Genomic DNA, 24,087 nt, shown 5'->3' on the forward strand with positions numbered 1-24,087 from the left:
ACTCTGAAACCTAAAGCATATTTTAACGGGAGGGTTGGATGCCGATTTTTGGTCATTTGAAGTTTAAGAGGACTTAGCTTTAAAAGGATTATTTTCTGCTAAATGGTTGTGAAATTGGTGGAACCGTGACTAATAACTGCAGTTCCTGTTGGCGATAATAATTAGCATTGGAGAAGCATTCTGTTTATGGTGGGTTTTGAACTTTTTTTTTAGAAATACAGCAGCCCAAGGACATGTGGAGATTTGAACACCAGAAAGGGTGACTGTGATAGCTTGGGGTGCCCTAAGCCCATGTGAGTTGTGTGCTGTTTGAGGAAAGCTTTTGGTATGTGGGTGTGTGACTGCAGGTTGTTAAGTCAGTAGTTGCTATTTGAAGTTTTTGAGTTCCACTTATTTATTTTTGAGATGTTGGGTCTTGAATATCTGAGTTGCCTGATGATGATTCTCCAGTTTGATGCCGCTGCACAATGAAAAGTCTGCAGGGTGCTACTTCCACCACCAACATGGTGGTTTGAGAATCTGGGATTTACAAACTGCCATCAACCAAAGTGATCGTTGTAGTGTAGCCATTGTACTGATTCAATAACGCAGCCGCTTTCAGTGATATCCTTCAGAGAGTCACAGCAACATACCTGACCCCAAGGCATTCAGTAGCATCAAGCCTCACAAGCTGCAGGAGATTGCAGCAACCTGCATCCCTTTTTCAAAGAGCAAAAGATTGCCAACAAGCATCTCCTTCACCAAGTAATTGTACCCATTACTCTATTTACCCTTTACCCAACTTTTCGTCTGTATTTTCAGAATCACGTGTCTTTATTATATCGCTAGGTTGTTTTACTGTGTATTTACTTTGTTACAAAAATTTTCTGTAGCTCCCATGCATAGCATCATGCAACAAGCAGATAGAAGTTTGGGCTTCTATCTGTACCGCTTTTGCTAATCTAATAAATTGCAGGAGAACCTGTATTAAAGTGTACAATGCAAACATTGTGAAACACTGTAGTATGTTCATATATATCAGTTCCTACCCTTGCAGAACCCACACTGTGAAATATTTCAATCACTGTTTACAAAGGAGTTCCCCAGGTCTGAAACTGAGAGGATTCTTTGAAGCATTAATTTTCCACTGACATTACTGTTCCATGATGTAAAGTGCCTACCACATCCATACAAATAGGCCTGTTTCTAACTCTTGTATTTTCAGCAGCAGTCTAGTTTGTTAAGAGCGGAGCTGCTGCTAAAGAGAATATGTTTTAGTTCAGCAGAGTTTTTTTTAATTGCACGAAAAACATCTGTCCACACTAGATTAGAACTAAATGAGGAAAGACATTAAACTAGTAGGTTTTTGATCTTAATCTTTAAACTTATTAAGTTGTGTTTGAAATAAAATTTAAACAGTAGTTGCGGTTTTTGAAGGACACAATCCATTTACCTGCAGAGACATTGTGCTGATGCCACTCTCTCACTTGCTGTTCTTGCACATTCTTGTTTCACCTTGTACCCGTCCTCCTCTTCCACACGCCCTGCCGATTTGATGGCTGGTCCAAACCATTGTTACTTGAACAATTTGGAGATGATGGGTGATGGTGTTCCACGTATTGCTGTGTTTATTTTTAGCAGTAGGAGCTTTTGGCGATTTTCTGCTTACCTGCGCCCCATGTCCTATAAAGATTGATTCCTGCTGCCCCACTTGCAATGTTACCACAACTCATTTGGCTAAATTCCTGTCAAAAGATCATTACACCTGTCATGATCATTTCCCAGCTTTATTTTCTTTAAGGTACATTTTTTTTTAAAAAAACAATTTGCACACTGCAAATTATGAATAAGTAGCACTGAGATTGCTGAGCAGATGCAGCACTGTCTCAGCTGTGCACCACTCTCAGCCCGGATTATTTGTTTGGCCCCTAAAGTGAGATATCGCTTACTGTAAAGCAAAAATAAAATGTGGTGGATACTGAAAATCTGAGATCAAGGCAGAAAATAACAATTATTAGCAGATCAGGCAGTACACATAGTGAGAGAAAATCAACATTGCCTGTTTGGGAAAACTTTCTGAAATTTACCACTAGTGAGAGGTCGCTGACCTGCAGTTTTGTTTCAGTCCTAAAGGCCCACTTATCCTCGTCCCTTTTTCCCTCTGCATTTTTGTTTTAAACTTCAGTGTGCTTTCTGTACCCTCTCTGCACCATTAAGTTCTACATTTATGCCACTTTCTTGATAAAGTCTACTTCTTGCTCTGAATTTCCTGCTAGATTTTCGCTGACTATTTAAATACCCTAGCTTTGTTTCCTCTGAGTACTGTCAGCTTCTGTGCCCACCCTGTGCAACTGTCAACATTTTTATAGGTGTTCATCTGGTTCTGCCACAGTATTTTCTTTTCCAGAGAAAGAAACTGGAGCTTGTCCAGTCTTTCCTTGATATTTCTAATCTCTGTTCTGTTATATTCCTGAAGAAAGGTGTCAGCCCGAAACATCGACTGTTACTCTTTTCCATAGATGCTACCTGGCCTTGCAGAGTTCCTCCAGCATTTTGTGTCCATTATAATCCTACTTTTTAAAAAAATTAAACACTTCTTTCTCTAATGCCTCTGTATCCTTTTTTTATTACATAGCTTTTTGACTTTGTCCAAAAAAAATACCCTACACATTTTGTGACTGCAACAGAAAATATTTTCTGTTCGGCTGTTGGCCAAATTTAGTTTCCGAATACCTTTACCCACTAATGATTGAGCAATCGGAAATACCAATCCCTTAACATGTGACCACAGTTTTAGCCTATAGAGACTGAGATTTTTTTCATTAAGAGTCTGAAGTTTGTGTGTAGATAGTTAAGATTCAATACATATGTAACAACTGGAATTAGTTCAACTTGGAGACTCTCAAGCATAACCTTTGGTCTCAATTTACTTGTCAAATTTGTTTTTCCATGGTTGGATTGGTCATTTAATCAATGCACCATGTGCAGTCTTTACACCTCCTAATCAAGCTCCAATAATTATAGAAGCCTGATGGATTTAACAGATCTGGAATTGAACCTTTTCTTTTAGGAGTGTGAAGTAGTTAATTTCTGGGTTTCTTCCACATCCACTCTTGGACTTGGTTTAAAATTGGTCTAAGGCTCTCCTCGTTTATTGTAGCAAAATTAGTGATACACATCACGACTACAGTCCATAACTATGAGATTCTGCAAATGCTGGAAATCCACAGCAATGCTCACAAAAGCTGCAGGAACTCGGCAAAGACTCATGGCCCAAAATGTGGGTCAACATATCTACAATCTGCAGCCATTAGTATTTCAAAGGATGGGCAGAGATGATGGCAAAAAAATGATGACCTGTTGGAGTGACTTTCAGCTCTGATCCTTCACCATGAGTTTCTTGATGAAACGCAAGCATCAATCTACAGGTGTTGGTGTAATTGGTTAAAGCTGTCTAGTGATGGTATTTTTTCACGCTGGTAATGGTTAGTGACATTTCACTAAGACTGTTAATGCCTCACTAGATAGTTTACGCTTGCCGTGTTTGAACAAGGCTAAGCAGCACTGCAGGCAGACCGGTCACGGCCTGACTGGGGTAACACTCAACTGGGTGATCCTGTTCACTTGTTGCACCCTTAGCCATGTTCATTGTTTCAAAGCCCATAAATGAGCAATTCTGGGTGATGCTTTGCTCCCAGATATTTTGGGTTTAATTGGGTTTCCGCCATTGATGGAAATTCTGTGTCCAAAATTTAAGAGGATACACCTACTGATGTTTAATTATACTGGTATTGTGTATTTTACTGCTTTTCTCTTGTCTTTAGACAGTTTGACCCTGATTTCTTTTCTATCATTTGTAGTGCATTTGGGCTCTGCACAATCAGTCACAAAGATTTTTGCCTTCAAAATGTAGATGGGGGCCGATTGAATACGATAAATGGGATGGCTGCTCAACACTTCAGACATGGCATCAAAGTTACAGGGAGAAGGCCAGGAACTGGGGTTGAGGAGGAGATTTTTTTTAAAGTATCAGCCATGACTGAATGGCGGAGCGGACTCAATGGGCCAGATGGCCTAATTCTGCTCCTGTGTCTTATGGTCTTATAAGGGGCAGATCTAGACCTATTTAATACATTTGCTTCTTCCCCAGAAATGTGTTGTCATGGGATGCTTATTTGGAATTTATTTTCGGAGCAAACATTGTACTAATGGTTCATTTCTACCGCACTCCATCAATAAACCGGAGAAATACAACTTAACTCTGTGTTGAAGGGTTTCCCAATTTGTATTAGTGACACAGAACTAAACTCCAGATGTTAAGCAATGCAAAATAAGCTAACAAAGTGAGAGATCAGGAAGAATTGGCAGTGAGATATCACTGCTGTCATTTTCTTTGTTCTTGTGTATTCATCTGGTGCCTCGTAGCTCTGGGGCTCTGCCCAGCTGGCGACCCATCCATGTCACAGCATGGGGTCAGAACTTTTCCGAAGGTCCTTGGAATGTCTAACAAATCCCTTAAGCTTTATCAGTTATTCTGTGTGTGCGCCATGAGCTCAGAGCTTGGGCCAAACGCTGAGAATATTGCTGCTGGAATGTGCTCAGTTGGCCAAAAGCAGAGCTAGCATCTTGTTAGAACTGTTAAATTGTTTCCCACACAACCTTTTTATGGGTTTGATGAGTTTATTCCCTGATGCTTGTCTTTCAAATTAACTTGTTTGCTTTTCTAAGAACTCGGCTTCCCTGGGAGACAGTAAAGGTAGTTAGCGTTGATTCGTTCCAACACATTTTGGATAGGCAAGTTTCAGAAAATAATTTCTTGGGTTAAAGTTTTGGAGTAATCTAGAATGCTGCTTCAGATCTATCATTCCCACCACCCTTTGATTATTGCTTTCCTTTTATCATTAAGTTTGTGTCGGTCAAAATTTTTCATCATACATTTGAGTTTATTTTGATTCTGGATTTACATTGCCCCTTTTTCTCATTCATACTTCACTGATAAATAAATCCTCTATTAGTAGAAAACATGGCCAGCAGTGACTGTATTCCATTGATTGTGTAAACCGTGCATCCCAAGTCATGCTCTTCCATAGGATTGTTTTTTAATATAAAAAGGCAGGGTAGAAATGGGTCATTTGCTTCAGCTGACCTGTGCAGTTGCTGATGCTTCACATACAATATCTTCCATTTATAATTCCTTCAAATCCTTTCCACGTATCCCATCTTTCTTAGTATCAATGTCCTATGTTGTGAAACTTGTTTCTGTGGGTGCAGTGTGATACATTTTAAAAAATCTAAGTTACTACTTAAAATAATATAATGAGAGGGAGCAAAATAGCAAGGTAATATTCGTGGGCTCACTGACGATTTTGAAATCTCTTAGTGTGCATTGAGTGAATCGATGCTCCTTGCTGCTACCACTTTACTCGGCATGTTCTGATTGTGATCTGCATCATATTTCTTAATTCTTCTTTTGATCAGTTAGCATTAATCTCAAAGTGAAACAGGCCTTTCTTTGCCCATCCACATTAATTCCATTTACCTCCAATAGTTCTGCTATTTTTCAATTATTATCTAATTGTGTTTTGTTGGCCTCTGCTCATCCACAGTGGTATAAAGTTTAAGCAGATTCAAGAAGTCTGGAGACACCCTGAACAATTTTACTTTGTCATACATCAATGACTTTGGGCCCGTTTTTTTTTCTATGTTTAACTTGGTTTCTATCAAGTAGCTTTCTTGCTTAAATGGATAGATTTTTTAAAAATAAAGATATTGGAATTGCTGTATATTGGATGGGCACGTGTTGAGTTGGAACATATTTCCATGAAGAGGTTACTGTATGAGGAAGGTCTGGCAGCTCTTGGGCTGTATTCCTTGGAGTTCAGGAAAATGAGGGGGATCTCATAGAAACATTCCGAATGTTAAAAGGCCTGAACAGATTAGATATGGCAAAGTTATTTCCTATGGTAGGGGAGTCTAGGACAAGAGGACGCGACTTCAGGATTGAAGGACGTTTATGTAGAACAGAGTTGCGGAGAAATTACTTCAGTCAGAGGGAGGTAAATCTGTGGAATTTGTTGCCATGAGTGGCTGTGGAGTCAGTGGGTGCATTTAAGGCAGAGATAGATAGGTTCTTGATTAGCCAGGGCATCAGAGGGTATGGGGAGATGGCAGGGGGATGGAGATGACTGGAAGAATTGGATCAGCCCATGATTGAATAGCTGAGCAGACTCGATGGGCTGATTGGCCTGCTTCTGCTCCTATACCTTATGATCTTATTTGAAGGGAAATGGATAATGTTTGACTGACTGCAGGTTAAAGACTTGGTTAATTATTCCCATTGTATTCAGATGACCTGCTGAACTGTGGCCGAGCAAAATCTGTGGAAAGAGAAATACTGTTAATAATTCAGGTGGACGAACAACAGAGAAAAGATTGCAGATGCGGGAAATCTAAAATGAAAACAAAACGCTGGATGTACTTAACAGATCAGGCAGCATCCATGGAGAGAGAAACAGCTAATATTTCACACCCATGATCTTTCATCAAGACTCCTGGGAATATATGGTTGGGACAAGACTGATGGCAAAGCATTTCAGTTTGCAGTCTTCCAACTCCCCTTGCAGCTCAAACAGCAATTGCTCATACATTTTCCATTATATTTTTGGAAATTTCATCACAACATTTCCAGACGGGGTGAGGTGCTGTGGCAAACTTATTGTAATTCGATTCAAACAACAACCCTTGGCAAGTTCTGTAGGAATAGGTATTACGCAGTGCTATGGGTGAAAGATCACAAAACATAATTTATAGACTTGCCTTGCTTAGTAAAATAAAATCATCAACCACTATAAGAAGTAAACCCATACTTGAGCTGCAGGCATAGATGGATGGATGTAACTGTATACTGTGTCTATCTGCCAAGTAGATTCTTCATTTGGTCACCTGATTGTAATTGGAGCATTTTGACCAAGTTGTAAAACTGTAGATTTTACCACAACTGTATTCTCTTGCATGAAAATGGAAAGAAAATCACAGGTGCTGAAAGCTTAGAAATAAAAACAAAATGCTGGAAGCACTCAACAGGTCAGGCAGTGTTTGAGGAAAGAGAAACAGTTAACATTTTGTTCCGCAACCCTACATCAGATGAATTTTCTGTCTTTAATCAAATTTCCTTCAAAAGCTCCATTTCAAGATCTGTGCCCACTATGATACACCGAGGTTTAAAAATTCCTCTGTAAGGCTAAGTCTGCTCATTGTGCATTTTGCACGCTTGTGTTTTGTGAATTAATGAATCTAGCTTTATGTCCAGGTTGGTGTGGATCCACTTCCAGGATAAAATAAAACTTGAGGAAAAGGTGTGAGCGGATAAACCCCTTTTTTAAATGGAAATTAGACTCGGGTGGGGTGGGGGAGGTGTTATTCTCCTTGTTAATGTTAACTAAATGAATGTAGCTGCTCTTTGACCAGGGAGCAACCTCAAAAGCTCTGCCAAACGCTTTTGCATTCTACTTACTACAGAGAGTGACCTTGTTGCTTTCACTGATATTTGGTCCAGCTGTTACACTGATTAAAAGTGTTTGAAGGCTACCCAATGCCTTGACTCGTGTTGACGACATGTTTTTGTGTATATATAATAGTATGCATGTTGTTGGAAGTGCACCAAGATCTCCTCTGTGGGAATGACATGACATGTTGGGTGAGCTGCTTCTTTGGGCAATATTCTGTGGATAATGTACACTTTGATCATTGGAAACTCTTTTCATTCCCAGAATAGTTTGTTTGATGCTAATGAATTCAAGCTTTCTCCATGACTGGTGTGTGAGAGGAGGGGAAGAGAGGAGGGAGAGGAAAGAAGGGAAGTCAGATTATGGGAAAAGGCAGCTTCTCCTCTGACGAGTGTAGAAATTCCTTGGAGACATGAAGGAATAGTTATTTCAGCAGAAATAACTATTGGATATTATGAGCTACTTCCATATTTGGTTTTGCATACAGGGATTCTTAAAGCAGGTAAGGGAAAAATACTTGAACTAGAATGCTTAAATCACAAGTCCAGCCAAATTAATTTGGTAATTCAAGGAGAATGAAATGGAACTAGTTTTCTGTATTTCAATTTCAAAATTCTCTGGTCAACCACTGTTGTAGTCCATCTATGTGTTGAAATGTTTCTCAATTAGCCTTGAAGTTTAAGTTCAAAGTGAATTTTATCAAATTATGTATATTACCATGTACTACCTTGAGATTCATTGTCTTGCAGGCATTTACAGAAAAAATTTCAACAGAATTTTACACTAATTATCCATGAACGAAAAGTATACAAAACATAAGTATATGTGCGGTAGCACTGTAGCAGTTAGTGAAACTCTATTACAGTGCCAGCAACCCAGGTTAAATTCTGCCACAGTCTGTAAAGAGTTTGTCATAGGGAAAACGCACAACCCCCTTCTGTACCTCCTGTCCGATGGCAGCAGCTAGAAGAGGGTATGACCTAGACGGTGTGAGTCTCTGATGGATGCTTGAGGTAAGAGGCATGAGGTTATTTATAGTGATAATGATTGGCCAGGACTCTGATTGCTCTGTTGGTATTCTTTGTAGGTACTTGTGTCTTTGAGAGAGAAGAATGTTTTAGGGTTGAAGATTTCTTAGCCACTTGTGTGCCACTGAAATAGGAGAGAGCATGGGTTTTGTGTACATTCCTGGAGTGTTCTGAGTTCAGTAGGTTGCAAATTGATCTAAACAGTGGTTGCTTGTTGAGGCGGGAGTGTATTTTTTAATTGTTTATTCATATTTTGTGATTTGCGCATCAGTGGTAGGTCAGGCATTTTGTGAACATCTCCTATTGCTCCCAAAAATATGATGTTAAATCTCAGACTTGAATCACGGCAATTTCTGGTGAAAGTACTTCCACAGGGATGTTGGATAGGTGAGATTTAGAATTGTCGACAGAAACAAAACAACAATATACTTCCAAGTCAGGACTTGGTGAATGTGTGTGGCAAATCTCTGAAGTCCTTACCTTCCATTATGGGAAGGGATCGCAGGTTTGGCAGGTGCTACCATGTTAGCCTGGCAATGGAAGGAATGACTGATTAAATAAGTGGTTGGGTGCCCATTGAACTGGTTGCTTTGACCTGGGTAGGGTTATTGAAATGGCTCTCTTCTAGGCAAGTAGCATCTATGCTATCAAATTCCTTACCTGTGCCTTGTATATGATGGTAAAGCCAGGTTTTTCTTTAGCATCAATATTCACGTGGCTAGTCCACTTGAGATTCCAGTTGATGGTAACCCCACAGGGTGTTGGTGGTGGAACTCAATAGTATCATTGCTGTTGAGTGTCAAGACCAGGTAGTTAGGCTCTTGGTCATTTCTGGTTGGTTTCAGAGGGAAAATGCTACTTGTCACGTCATGACTGCATGTTGTCTTAGTTTGGATACGTGCAATCAGTTTCTTTGCTGAAAACTTGCAAATAAAATTAGTCATTGTTAATACAGCTGTGAATCTCCCCATTTCTGATCCTGCTAGAAAGAGAGTTACTGATAAAGCAGCCAAAGATCATCGATGTCCAACACTGCAAATAGGAACACTACCATGATGCCCTGGAGCCAGGAAGATTGACCTCCAACCACCACAATCATCTTCCTTTTTGGGAGGTATGACTCCACCCACTGGAGTGTTTCCTCTGACTGTTACTTCAGTTTTTGCCCAGATCCTCAGTGCCACACTCAGTCAGATGATACCTGATGTCAGGGGCAGTCGCTTTCACCTCATTTTGGATTTGTTCTTTTAAGTCTATTTTCAAACTGTCTGTGAAGATATTGGGAGCTGATTGGTCTTGGTGAAGACCAAGCTGGGAATTGCTTGTGATTAGTTGAGATGGTGATCTTTCAGACTCATCCCTAACTGACTTGGCTTTAAATGGTCATTTTGTGTTCCAACACTGTTCTTCGATTCCACTACTTTGAAAGAGTCCCCCAGGTATTCCTGTTCCTTGTTTTATCCATATAGCTTGCAATTTTTTCCCTTTTTCTAGATGAATATAACCAGGCGACTGGGGGGGTGGATTTTTTTCTTTCATCTGCTTTCTACTCCATTCTGTTTCTGATACCAACTGTTGTCAGTTGGTAAGATCTCACTGGGCCTGGGCTTCTGGTGAAAGTAATGGACAGACTCCTTCAGGTATACAATGCCGTCACTTTCGACAAAACAAAGCCAAGCAACATAAATGGTAACAAGACTTTTCTCCTAGATTAAATCAATGCCCTAATTTATGCTTGCTGTGACCAACAGTATGTGGAGGCATACTCACAAGCCCCCACAGCCCCCTTGTGATTTGTCTCTTGAGGTCGACGTGAGAGCATCCTTCGGGTGGGTGAAAGCATCTAGCCCAGATATCTGGTCGAGTACTGAAACCCTCTGCTAATCAATTGGCTGGAGCGTCTACAGACATCGTCAGCTTCTTTCCTCGGCAGTCTGAGGTAGCCACCTGCTCGGCAGGCTTCAATCTTATCAGTGCCCAAGAAGTGCGTGGTAACCTGCCTCAATGACCGTTATTGAATTGCACTTGCATCCGCCATGAGGAAGTGCTTAGAGAGGTTGGTCCTGAAGCGTATCAACTTCTGCCTGAGGAGAGACCTGAATCTCTTCCATTTTCTCTACTGTCAAAACGGGTCAACAGCAGATGCCATTTCATTGGCTCTGGAATACCTAGGTAATGAGGATTTCCTTGAAGTTCATCACTGAGCTCCCAAGACCTGGGCCTCAGTTCTTAGTTCAACTGGACCCTCTATTTCATCACTGGTGGACCACAGTATGGACAGACAACAGCATCTCCTCCACACTTGCCATCAGCCAGGTGCACCGCAGGGCTGTGGGCTTAGCGTCCTGCTCTACTCATTTTGTAGTCCAATGCTGTATTTAAATTTGTTGATACCACTGTTGGCTGAAACAGAGATTGTTGTGTTAAATTGCCATATATTGAAAATCTGGTTGAGTGGTGCCTCAACCATCTTTCACTCAACGTCAGCAAAACCAAAGATCTGATTATTGACTACAGTAGGAGGAAACCAGAGGTCCATGAGCCAGGCCTCATTAGGGGAATAGAGTAGAGAGGGGTTTTAATTTCAATTTCCTTGGTATTAACATAATCAGTGGAGCTGTCCTGGGACCAGCAAATAAGTGACATGAAGAAGGCACAAAAGTGGCTCTGCTTTCTGAAAGCTCTGGTAGATTGTGCATGTCAATAAAAACTTGACAAGTTCCTATAGATGCAGAGTAGGGAGTATCCTAACTGGTTGCATCACTACCTGCATATGAAAACACCAATGCCCAAGAATGGAAAGCACTGCTGAAAGTAATGGACTCAGCAGTCCATCACAGGCAAAACCCTCCCACCAGTGTGGTGCACAAAATCAGTGTGCATCATCAAAGGTTCCCACCGTGCCCTCTTCTTGCTACCACCATTGAGCAGGAGGTATAGAAGCCTTGGGTCGCCCACCACTGCCTTGCAACCATCAGGCTCTTGTCCAGCATGAATAAATAACATCATTCACCACTACTCTGAACTGATTCTATGACCTGTAGACTCACTTTCAAGGAATCTGCCACTCGTGCTCTCAGTTTTTTTTTTATTTGCATGGTTTGTCTTCTGCACATAGGTTGTTGGTCGGTCTTAGATTATGTATAGTTTTTTTGTAAAATTCCTATTTTTCCTGAAATTGTATGCCAGAAAATTAATCTCAAAGTAGTATGTGGTAACATAAATGTACTTTGGTGATTTACTTTAATCAAGTAGCAAGTACTTTAATATTTAATTTGTGACTGTATAATGTAGCTAACTCTTATTTGTTGAAGTAGATTCAGATTATCATGTATACATTTACTGTGCCCTGATTTAAAATGCAACTTTGATCTAATGTAATATGATCAATGAACAGTTTCATTTTGAAGAAACAGCATGAAGCTCTATCTTTGCCTAAAATGTTCCAGGAAAACCTGACCAGATTATAAATTGACTTCTGGATTTTTAAAGTATTAAATGGTTTTTAAATCTGGTTGTGACCTTATTTTTCATCTGAAGAGTTTGCTTGAAGCCAAGCAGTTTAATTTCCATTCACTGATCAGCTGATCAAATGGTGTGCTTCCTGCTTTAAGACAACCTTCATCAAAATTTACTAAAACAGCTTTGTTTAGTCAATGGTTTTAACTAAGAGTGTTGTGTTCATGTGTGTGAATGAAGCATTGCACAAAGTTCCTCCTTTCTGTCTTGGTCTTCCATGCTAACTGATACCATAAGCCCTGGATGCTTGCCAGCTTTTAATTTTAAAGAATTGTTACCTACATTTACATAGTGCCTTTAACCTCAGCACGTTCTATAAGAACTTCAGAAGTACTATCAAATGAATATTGATAACAACTCATACAGAGCAACAGCATGGTCCAAGGGATAAATTTTAGGATAATTTTAAAGGGGAAATACGCATTTGGGGAAGGAATTGGAACCTAGGGCAGTTTAGAGTAGAGATGTGAAAACTTAGGAAGGTCACAAATGGAGTGACACTGATATCTTAGAATTTTCAAATATAGTAGATTCCAGTTATTTGGGACATGTCATGACCAGTACATTTGGCCCAATTAAGCAGCTGCCGCAATTAGCTGAAGTTTCTTTTTAAACTATTTTCATGAAGCTACATGTTTAACAGAGTAACAATTGGCACAGTACTATAAAACTATTTCCAAACAGTTATGACACAGGAATTCATAGTGTACGCGGCCATGTTCTTGTGACTGTAAATAACAATATCTGCGTAGACATCGTGCAGATAATGGACTGGCTTTATTGCTATTATGCACGCAGTTGTGTCAAACTTCAATGTCTCAGCCCAGATGAATAACACAATCCAAGTATATGCAACTGATGCTATTTTAAAAACTGTTCACTCTAAGCATGTTGCATTTTGCTTAATGTCTTAAGCAACTGACGCTAGTTAGAGACTTTATTTTCACTGTAACATTCAAGATGATTGTTGATAACCTTCAAATTATTCATAGTTCATAACTTGCTAAAAAAGTAGTGAAATTATTTCATTTTCAACACTGGCAGATTTTAGCATCTCCATGCCTGAATGCTTGAAACCACAGTGAACAAAACAGTTCTGAATTGTCTGCCTCTTGTTTCTCACCATCTATCAGTGGCAAAAATACTTCCTTTTGAATGCAAACGCATGCAACTGACTCTGTTTATTGATTTGTGAGAGTTTACAGAGAATGGGAGGCCATCTGTGAGGTTTTGTTATAGTTCACCACCTATTCTAGAAATCTCCCATTTAATTACTGTTCACAAAAAAATTACCCTGGAACTGAAAGAATTAACAGGAGCTGTTGGTGGCTGTGGGCCAGTACTTGCTAGAGTTTAGAAGAATGGGGGAAGATCTTATTGAAACCTATCGAATAAAGAAAATGGAGAAGATGTTTCTTACAGTAGGGAAATCTAGGACCAGAGGACCTGTCCTTCTATCTCTTTAGAATTGTGATAATGAGGAAGTTCTTTAGCCAGAGGATGTTGAATCTGTGGAATTCTCTGCCATAGGTAGCGGTGGAAGCCAAGTCATTAGGCCTATTTAAAGCGGCTATCAATAGGTTCTTGATTAGTAAGGCCATCAAAGGTTATGGGAGGAAGGAAGAAGAATAGGGTTGGGACAGAAAATAAATCGGCTGTGATGGATTAGTAGAACAGACTTGTTGGGTTGAAAGGCATAATTCTGTGCCAATGCCTTGTGGTCTTCGGATCTTACAACCCAGAGCTGAAGTGAGAAAAGGGCTCCAGTTCGTAGCTGCAGGATCCAATTAGTAATTTGTCCAAAATAATTGATTTGTAAATGTGCAGATGAAACTGTTGCCTTTTTAACGCTTTTCCATGTCACATGACAATGAGGTATTCGTGACTATTGCTTCTCCAAGTACAGCAGCTCCACATGTGTCAGGAATTGCATATTCTGCGGCTCCAGTGAACCAATCCACCGTGCCTTCTTGACCTGAGCTGCTTGTGAGCTACCGCTGTCTGCTCGACGGTGATGTTTGGAGAGGGCAAAGCTGAGTGCTACCTCAGCACAGCCTTGGGGCTGGTTGAAAATTCCAGTCTTGAAGTCGAAGTGGAAAGCTCGATGAGTGGTTTGCAGATGATGGATTGAAACTCATTGGGATCTATAGAATCAAAGTAGAACAATAAGTATTTAAATATACTCATACATCATGGCAACAGGCCCTTCCGCCCACTAAATTCATGCTAAGCATCAGCCACACAAATTTTACATTAATCCCACCTTGGTTTTGCACTGTGGGCGCACCATAGAGCAGGACATGGTACCTTGCAGATGAAACATTAAGCCCGAAGTGGTGTCCACCCACAGCTTGATGTAAAAGTTTCCTGCAGCATTATTTCAAAGAGATTGAGGTATTTTTCCCCCCTAACCAAGGGTAAACCCACTGGGGATTTTTGAGGCTTGGAAGAGAACATCTTGCTTGAGGCACAGTCATTCCATTTGGATATATAGGAGAGGTTTCAAACAGACAGTCACAGAGTGAAACAAGAGATTCTATGTCAGTTTTTCATTATCCTTGAGTTAAATGTTTAAAAATGTACAGTTTATGGAAAAATATAAGGAAAGTAAGAAATAGGAGAAGAAGTGGGACATGTGGCCTCACAAGCTTGTTCTGCTTTCAATAAGATCGCGGTTTATCTCATCTTGGCCTTCGGACTATTTTCCTGCCTGTTCCCCATAAACATACTTATTTTTGGTCTATATCGGAGACTGTTTTGACTTTTTACATATTCAATGATTCAGACTCCAGCTCTTTGAAGCACAGAATTCCAAAGATTCATGAACCATGAATGAAGGAACTGTTCTTCAACCCCATCTTAAATAAGGGGAAACATACTTGTGTCCAACGTATCTGTCCCTCTATGAACCTTTCATTCAATAGGTCACCTCGTGTTGTTCCATTCTGCATAAGAGTCCAGCCTTTCCTCTTTTTAAACCTGGTGAACTTCTATGGAATTATATATTATCTTGAGTGAGGAGATTTGGTCTGGTCTCATCAAAGCTCTATAGTCAAAACAGGACTTGCCACTATTTATTCTCCTTCACTATTGCAACATGCCATTTGCCTACCTTATTGCTAGCATGCTTGAACCTTTATATTTATATCTCTTCATTTAAACAATATCCTGCTTTGCCATGCTTTTTTCACACTGATAAAAGCACTTAAATTATTGTTATTTAAAAAAATAGAATGTATGCACATATTGTACACACGTTAAGATGGTATATGTCTTACTCTCACTCTAATACAAAATTTTAGTTTCCTCATCTTTTTATTTTTGAAAAGAAACATCTTCATCCGGAAACAAGTGTAGAGAAAGTACCATGTTATTGGAACTGAAACAGAAAGGGTTCATTTATCATTTTGGTCAAGGTTTTAACCTTTAAGATTCTGTTATTGGATCTATGATTTCCAGTCTGCTTTATTCCCATACCCAGAAGGCTGAATGTACTTGGGTTCTCTCTGTGAGTACAAGTTGCAATGTCCTTGTTAATCTGTAAATGTGCAGCTCTTGAAGTTTGCCTTTAACGGGAAGTGTTAATCAAAGCTCTGTTGGGCTTTTGGCTGCTTGGGAATGAAAGGGAGAAGCTTTGCTGCCAGTGGGAGTTGTTGGCAGTTCTTGGGCTGAAGTCACATGATTCATTATCTTTCTCCTCTAAGTCATGACAGCATCTCCGTAACCTAACTCCACTTGAAAGGGTGGAACTGGTAGAGCTGAAAGGTGTTTGGTGGCAATTCTACAGATGCAGCTGTCAGCTGATTATTTTTGTGTGTATGTACTAAATAAATCTGAGAGGTCATCTTCGAAGCTTCATTGCACAGAAGCTTTCTGAATGAAACTGAAGCTCTGGCTTTGGACAATTGATTTGTGATTATAATCTACTACCTTGAATGGTGCATGTTGGGGTTTCATCAAACAATACAAAGATGAGGAAAGGTTTATTTGAGGAAGGGATTTTAACTCAAACCTTAAAGCTCAAATGGTACAGGGTTTTTAAAAATCCACCAAGTTGAGGAAGGGGCTCATCTTGAGCATGCAGGTTAATGTTCAGGTGCAGAATGATCCATAGTAATTTTGCAACCGTTGAGTGAATTGGCAAACTGTAATAGATTATCCTCTATTGCTTCTGACTGGAAAGGAAACTAAAGCTGTACAGAGGCTGCCTGTTTATCACCTGTCAGCTTAACTTGATGGGTAGCTCTCCATTTCTCAATCTTTGATATTGTCTATTCAAGTGCCACTCCAGGGATTTGAACACTTAATCCAGATTGGCACTCCAGTGAAGTACTGAAATCCTTGTGAAGGGACCATTCAATCAATACCATGTCCACTGTCTTGGGTGGGTGTGGAAAAATACCTTGGCAGTTGTTTTTGCAGGATGTTGGGGAGATCCCTTGAACTACAATAAGTTTTCTTGCCAAAATGACAAACTATTTAGCTGAGCATGGGCTTGCATGTTAGTCTATAGAGCAATGGCTATAATTCAAAGCACTTAAAGGACCATACAGTAGTACACCTTGTAGAGCCAGAGTGTCACAACTCCAGAAGCCTGGATTCAATATTGATCTCTGGTGTTTCTGTGTGGAGTTTGCATATCCTCCATATGATTGTGTTTCTTAATGTTACATTTTCTTCCATGTATCCCAGGAGTGTATGGATTTCTTGTCTCATTGGCCACTAAATTCCCTGTGTTATGCTCTGTATGTGAATGGAAGAATCTGGGAATATAGTAATAAAATGAAGTTAATGCAGGATTAGTTCAAATAGGTGCTTGATGGATGGGCATACAGCCTCTTTCTGTACCACGTGATTATCTAAGGTATGGCAAGTTAAATGATATGAATGATGCTACATATTTTTTTTAAATGTCATGATAGATATGCATCTTAAAGAAAGGATGTTGGAAGCAAATTCAATAGAACTTACCAAAAGGGATTTTATAAATACATGAAGAGAAAAAGATACATTTGAGCTGTAAGCAAAGAGCAAGCGTCTAGGTCTATGGAGAGGGTGCCAGCCATATGCCTGCCTTCTCTGTATGCTTCTGTAATAAATACAAGTTATCACATCACTATTATTGACTTTTATGTAAATTAAATATGTACTGTGCACTTTTCACCAATTGCTTCATTCAGTGCAGAACCCATAATCTTGGCCCTTATTGCTATTGGACTACCCACAAAATTCCTGCCTTATTTTACTGTTGACCACCCTGAGCCGGTGAACAGAATTAGGTGGATCATCATTATTTTGCACGATGTGATATTTGTTGCTTTGCCTTATCAGTACAGAGCAAAGGCAAAACATTACTATAATGACAAAAACGAATAGTGCAAAATAAATGGCATGACATAGTGTTCCTGGGTTCATGAACTGTTCAGAAATCTGATGGCGGAGGGGACGAATTACTTGAGTGTAGATCTTCAGGCTCCTGTTTCCCACCTCCCTTGTGCTGGTGACAAGAAGAGAACTTGCCCGAGATGGTGACTGTCCTTAGTGATGGCTGCCAACTTCTTAAGGCACCGCTTCTTGGAGATGACTTTGATAATGGAAAGGTTTGTGCTTGTGTGGGAGCTGGCTGAGTCCACCATCCTCTGCAGCTCTTGTGATTCTGTGCGTTGGAGCCTCCATTCAGGCTTTGATGCAACCATTCAGAATGCTCCCCACTGTACATCTGCAGAAATTTGTAAAAAAAAAACTCTCTTCAGACTCCTAATGAAGTAGAGTCACTGCATGCTGCCTTTGTGATTGCATCAATGTGTCAAGATGGATCCTCTTGAGATGTTGAGTTACCTTCACCCTTCCTACCACTGATCCCTCAGAGGACTAGTGCGAGTTCTCCTGACTTCTCCTTCCTGAAGTCCGCCGTCAATTCCTTGTCCTTGCTGATAGAGAGTGAGGTTGTCGTTGCAACACCACCCAACCAGTAGATCTATCTCACTCCTGTATTGCCTTTGGAGATGTTACCAGCTCAATGGTGTTATCTGTGAATTTAGGGATGGCACTTGTTCTGTTCTTTCCCACCCCGTCATGAGTTGAGTATTGGGCTAAGCTCTCATCCTTGAGGGGGACCTATGTTGATATTCAGCAAGGAAGTGTTTTTTTTAAACAGATTCATACTGACTGTAATTTTCCAATGAGGAAGTTGAGGATCCATTATAGAGGGGGGTACAGAGGTCTAGGTTTCAATTCTTGGTAATTAATACTGAGGGGGATTTTGGTATAGAGCACCAAATGGTCATTGTTAAACTGTTCCCTGATGTGTGTTTTGCTTTTTTCTGGGTACTCCAGAACAGATTGAAGAGCTTAGTGAGGTTATATCTGCTGTAGAGCTGTTGAAGCAGTAGAATTTAAACAAACTTTATTCTTGAAACTGCCCTTAAGAATTTCGTGAAATCTGTTGCCCAGTTATCAGCATCAAATTAAAAAGCTTGAAAAAGTTAATCATGACCCTTTCTTAATACACTCAGTACCCGTTTTATTAGTACACCTGTACACCGACTTGCTAATGCAAGTATCTAATCAGGCAATCAGGTGGCAGCAACTCAATGCTTAATAGCATATAGTCATAGTCAAGATGTTTAAGTATTGTTCAGACCAAACATCAAAAAGAGGAAGAAATGTGATCAAAGTGACTTTGACTGTGGAATGACAGCTGGTGCCAGATGGGGAGGCTTGAGTATCACAGAAACTGCTGATCTCCTGGGATTTTCATGGATAATTGTCTTTAGAGTTTACAGAGAATGGTGCAAAAGCAAAAAACTCCAGTGAGTGTTAGTTATGTAGGTGAAAGTGACTTGTAAATGAGAAGAGAATGGGCAGACTTGTTAAAGGTGACAGTAGCTCAGATAAACTTGTAGGTTTTTGTAAGTAAAATGGCAGAGGCGTTTTAAGTTTAAGGGAAACCACAACAATTCCTTTATTTTCAACCTAACACAGAACATAAAGCAATTTTTTAAAAACCTTCATGTCATTACGTCAGACCTGCCTCTTTAAGTGAATCTCAGCTCAACGTCGGTGGTTGTGAATTATGTGTGTTTCCACCCATTACCCTGCAAACTCGCATTACAACAGTGGTTTACAGAAGAGCATCTCTGAACGCACATGTCAAACCTTGATGTAGATGGGCTACAGTAGTAGAAGACCACAAACATACAAACAGTGGCTACTTTGTTAGGTACACAAGGTACTTATTAAAGTGACCACTGACAGTAAGTTAGTGGAAATCGAACTCAACCCCACCCCCCCCTCCCCCCAACCACCATCAAGGTTGCCTAAAACACTAAGCAATCACTTGTAACCTGGAGTTGGCCTCTTAACTTTTTGTAATAGTTGGTACTAAATACTTGTGTTTCTGTAGTCTTGCTCTTAATTTGTTAGGAGCATTGGTGAGCTGATGGGTTTGAGAAAGGAAGGTAGTGTTAAAGATGTGGGGTAGATTGTATTCTGTTTTCAACCCAACTTTAAAAATTATAGCAAGCCCTAACCTTCCCCCTTAAAGCAAATCTCTGTGAGTTGAGTGTTTTTTTAAAAATCTGGATCATCTGTTAGGATTTCTGATTAGTGACAGCTGTTTGCTGGTAGATTTGTAAACTTTCTATGCACTTTAGACTTTTCGGACATGGCACAGATGATTCACGGGGATGAAAAGAGCTGAAGGAAGAGAAGGTGGCTGGGACGAGGACAAGGTAATGAGTTCTCAAACTTCATTGCAAGAGGCTGGTTGAATTTAAACAATTCACTGTTGCTCATAAGAAACTATGAGCCCCATAAGAGGTCGAAAAGGGAGATTAAAGGGTTTCTCAGATTTCACCAGATAGCTTTAGCTCTGCAGGCTGGAATAATCAATTGCATGAGTTGCAGGTGCAAGTTCCAATGCAAAAACAAGCTGCGGAACTCTGTGCGGTAGTTGTCTTACAAACAGAACTCAGTATAAAAATGGATTTTTGTTTTAATCCAAAAATGTGATGTTTAAGATTGAGAAGATAAATGGGGAAGCAAAAAATGGAAGGATGTGCTGAGAAGGTTGAAACAAATGTGATAAGGATCAGCATTAATAAAACAGTTGACTGAATTGTTCCCAACCACCACCCCACAGTATTGTCTATTCTGTGCAACTTAATGCTTGCAATTTTCTCTGCAGATTTTGTTATTTGTTTCATTATCAGTGAATGCTTTTATTTTCCTGATGTGCATTTGCATTGCTATTTCTGGCATTAATTCTATGCAACATGTATTTATTTTTATTGCCAAATCTCTTATCATCTAATTTCATAGGGCAAGCTCATCCAGGCAGTATTGGTTCATTCATACTTTGGTGCTGTCTGAAAATGACAGTGTAACTGGACAACTTGCACTTGTACAACAAAACTCCTGTCAAGCACTTCACTGCCATTGGATAAAAATTATTGGTAGATTTCCACTAAGCCGCAGGAGGTGACATTGGAACAAGTGGCTGAAAGTTTATTTTAAAAAGAGTGCTTTAAGAAAGGAGGTGGGGAAGGTTCATGTGGTTGAAATGTTGGGCATCTTGGGCTAAAATTGGAAAAGGTTTAGAACCACAAAGCTTAAAAGTGAGAAGAATATCTGTAATAAAAATGTGCTTTAACAAGAGATGTTTGTGGATAGAATCATAAAATATAAACTTCAATTATGAATGTTAAGCCGGTAAAAATCATTGTCAGGGCACCTTTGGAACATGATGTCTGTCTGCTTGACCTCAAGAAAGTTGTGCTAGTGATGAGAAAGTACAGATGAGAGTTATTATGAGTGGTTTTGTTTAAAAGAAAATCAACAAGCTGGATCCCTTTCATTAGATCAAAGTACTGTAAGTTAAAGGGGAGGTCTGGAGGTGGTGTTTCTCAAAGTAAGAATGGAAAATGAATGTTGCTGCTCAGTGGATCAGCAATATCAGAACGAAATATCAGGTGATAAATTCCTCATGTTGAAGGTTTGGACCATGAAGGGTAGTTATTGAGCAATGTGATGCCTAATCAGAACAAGCAGGGAAAGTGGATAAGCAGTTGAAAACTGAGTACAAAGACCATAGTGACTTAAATGAAGCTTATAACAATGAGAGCAACAAGTGGGGAAAGTCAAATAGTTCCCACTTTTGTACAGTTCTACATGAAGAATATAAACAATGTCTGTAAAATTGCCCAACTGTATACATAACTCTTTCTTTTCAAAATAATGAAAGGATACTTGAATCAGTTCAACAGACCGTTCATCACCACTGGTTTTGTTTTGAATTTGGGGCAGCAGATATGCAACTTGCCGCTGCTCTTTTTATCTGAGTTCCTCTCTGCAGGGAAGTGCATATCCTTTGTTAATGACTCATCGACTGAGATTCTTTCCTATTCCCCCACATCTGTTACTTGTCTATAAAATGTATTTTTTCTCTCTCTCTTTGTAGGAACTTTTGAATGGAGAACTGAAAGGTGGTCAGTTCCTTGATGACCAGTGCCCCCTAGAGGGTAAGTGAAAAATGCAGCATAGTCAGTAATTGTAGAGTTAAAATGAGTAGTAAGCACACAAATTGCAAGTCAGTTAACACTTAGAAGATTGATTTTGCTCTGTGTGCGCTCAATCCATCAGAAGCTGACTACTCGCTCAAACTACTCACTCAAAGTCATTAAGCTAGTGCTTTCAATTCATTACACATATAAATTAATTTAAAAGAGATTAAATTATGAAATTTGGTAGAATCCAGCAATACATAACACTGTATTTTGGTGAGGGATGTCTTTTCTGTGCATTTGAGTTGGGGGTGTCACTGGCAAAGCCAGCCTTTAATACCTGACTGTAATTGCTCTTGGAAGGTGACAGTGAGTAGCCATCTTGAATCATTGGGTGTCATCTGGTGAAATTACCTCAAATGTATTCAGGGAGGAAGTTCCTAGTCTGGTAGCAATGAAGAAAAGGCCAAATATTTCTAAGACTTGGATGCTGTGTGGAGGAGGGGACCATGCAGTTATTGGTATTCCCATGCACCTGCTGCTTTTAACCTTCTTGCTATTTGAGATAGTGGGTTTGGAAGGTACCTTCAACATAGTATGGGCAAGTAAGTGCTGAGCCTTTTGTAGATAGGTTGCAATGCAGCCTCTGTGTACTGGTGGTAAAAGGATGAATGTCCTGGGTGGTGGACGAGGTTCCAGTTAAGGAAACTGCTTTGCTTTTAGATGTTTGCTCTCACCTCTTTTGTGAGAATTGTGGATGAGGCGGAGGGTGATGCATTGTAAAGTATTAGAACATCTGGTCCTCACTTCTACAAGGTGTATGCTGGGAATTTAGAAAGTTCTGTCAGGCTAGAGGAGGTTGCCTGTTGGAATCTAGAGTGAGGGAATGGTAGGATGCTTCTAATCAATTTCTGCCTTTTGACATTTTACATATTCAAAGTTTTACAATAATTATCTGCCAACTTCTGATTTTTGAACCATATGAAGAGATTTTAGATCATTTAACCTAAGGATTGGCCACAAGTGGCTCTTAAGGAGCAACTTGGGGGTACAGAATGATGTGGAGGGAAATGAGAGGGAATAATATAGCTTTAGGAAATGGGCATTGGGAGGTGCAGCCTCCAGGGCTGGATATCATGGATATCCCAAGAGGCTTGAATCAGAGGAACAGAAAGCAAAGGGCAATTTGACTGGTGGGAGGACTTCTGCGTATGGAGCAGAATTTCTGAACCAAGAGGCATCATTAGTCAAAAAGCAATGGAAATATTGCTTTCACATGTTTGAATCTGGCCAAGAGAGTTCTGCGTAATTTCAACTTTTGTTGCCCTAGCCAGAAGCTTCAGACCGCTGGAAGGAACAGAGAGATGACTGATGGCTGCCCAGCTTTTACTGAGCGGTATTACGGGGGTAAAAGTAGAATTGGGATGAAGTACATATGGATCCAAGAATCTCTCTCTTGATGGTCAAATATGGCCATGATTGCCAACAAGCTCCTCAAGCTGTTGTGAGGAACAGGGATGGAGTTGGTAGCTGGGATTGCAGGCAGCAGCATTGACCTTTCCCACGCATGGCGTGGAGGCAGTGGATTGACAAGTGGTATGACAAACTGCAATGAGTGAAGTAACTGGGAGAGGTAGGGCAGGTAGAGCAGTGTGCCACCTGCATTCAATTGGAATCTGACAGGGTGAAACATAATATGCTTGTAAACAAGCCCAGATGGCAAAGAGGAAAAGTAACCCTGTCTTTTAGTTTTCTATGTGTTTGCCGAATCCACCCAGACAGTATCATATAGCTATATACAGTCTCTGGATGTGGCTGCCAGTATTGGCTGCTCACAGTGGAGCCTTCAGTAAAGTAGCTATAATTGCTGGTGTTATTTTAAAATCTCCTGTTCCAGTGTTTTGTCTACTGTTGCCAATTGCTCTCCTTTGTTCTTGAGACTGCATTAAGTGGGGTCGCATGCAAACAAGACTTGAGCAGGTTGCATTTTTCCTGTACCCCATGTGGAATGGGGGGGGGGAATGTAGGAAGAAAGGATTTTAAAAAAGCACCACCCCTCCCCTTCTCTCCAAAAGGCAGTTGTGTTGGCATTGTTTGTGATTTTTCAAGTGGGAGTTGAACCCACAACCTCTTGCAGGTGGCGCATGTCTCTGCTTCATTTTGTTTCAGGCACACTAAATAGTCTACTTTTATCTCACCTTGGGGGAGATTGTGGCTAGTCTGGAAATGAGATAATCTATTGGCTCAGAAACTATTCAGAGAACACGTGAAGTAGTTTTTATTGGTGGGGCTGGGGTTGCCAACCTGCTTTTTCTCTGCTAAATGTATTTTCAGTGGTTTATGCAGAATCCACAGATAAGAGAAAAACCATTCAGCTGTGATGGTCTCACTCTAAGATTATGTCTAGACATCACAGAAGTTATAAAAGTTGTGGGTTATGAAAGCACACAATCTAAGGTACTGCAACAGAGAATATGAGCATGCTACTTAGCAAATACTATAAATATCAGATTTATAGAATATCCCATTGCTTTATTTGAAGAAGAGCAAGGA

General features: G+C 40.1%; 1 protein-coding gene across 2 annotated transcripts in view; it reads left to right on the forward strand.

Moving 5' to 3' along the window:
- The window catches only part of nkd2b (NKD inhibitor of WNT signaling pathway 2b), a 116,236-nt gene that overhangs the window by 64,329 nt on the left and 27,820 nt on the right, over positions 1-24,087 (forward strand). For both annotated transcript variants that reach the window (XM_059945346.1, XM_059945347.1), the window contains exon 4: positions 21,492-21,552. In XM_059945346.1, coding sequence (XP_059801329.1) covers positions 21,492-21,552 — 61 coding nt within the window. The remainder of the gene's footprint in view (positions 1-21,491; positions 21,553-24,087) is intronic.

The sequence above is a fragment of the Hypanus sabinus genome, chromosome 20 (assembly GCF_030144855.1).
Source record: "Hypanus sabinus isolate sHypSab1 chromosome 20, sHypSab1.hap1, whole genome shotgun sequence".
Lineage (NCBI taxonomy): Eukaryota > Metazoa > Chordata > Chondrichthyes > Myliobatiformes > Dasyatidae > Hypanus > Hypanus sabinus.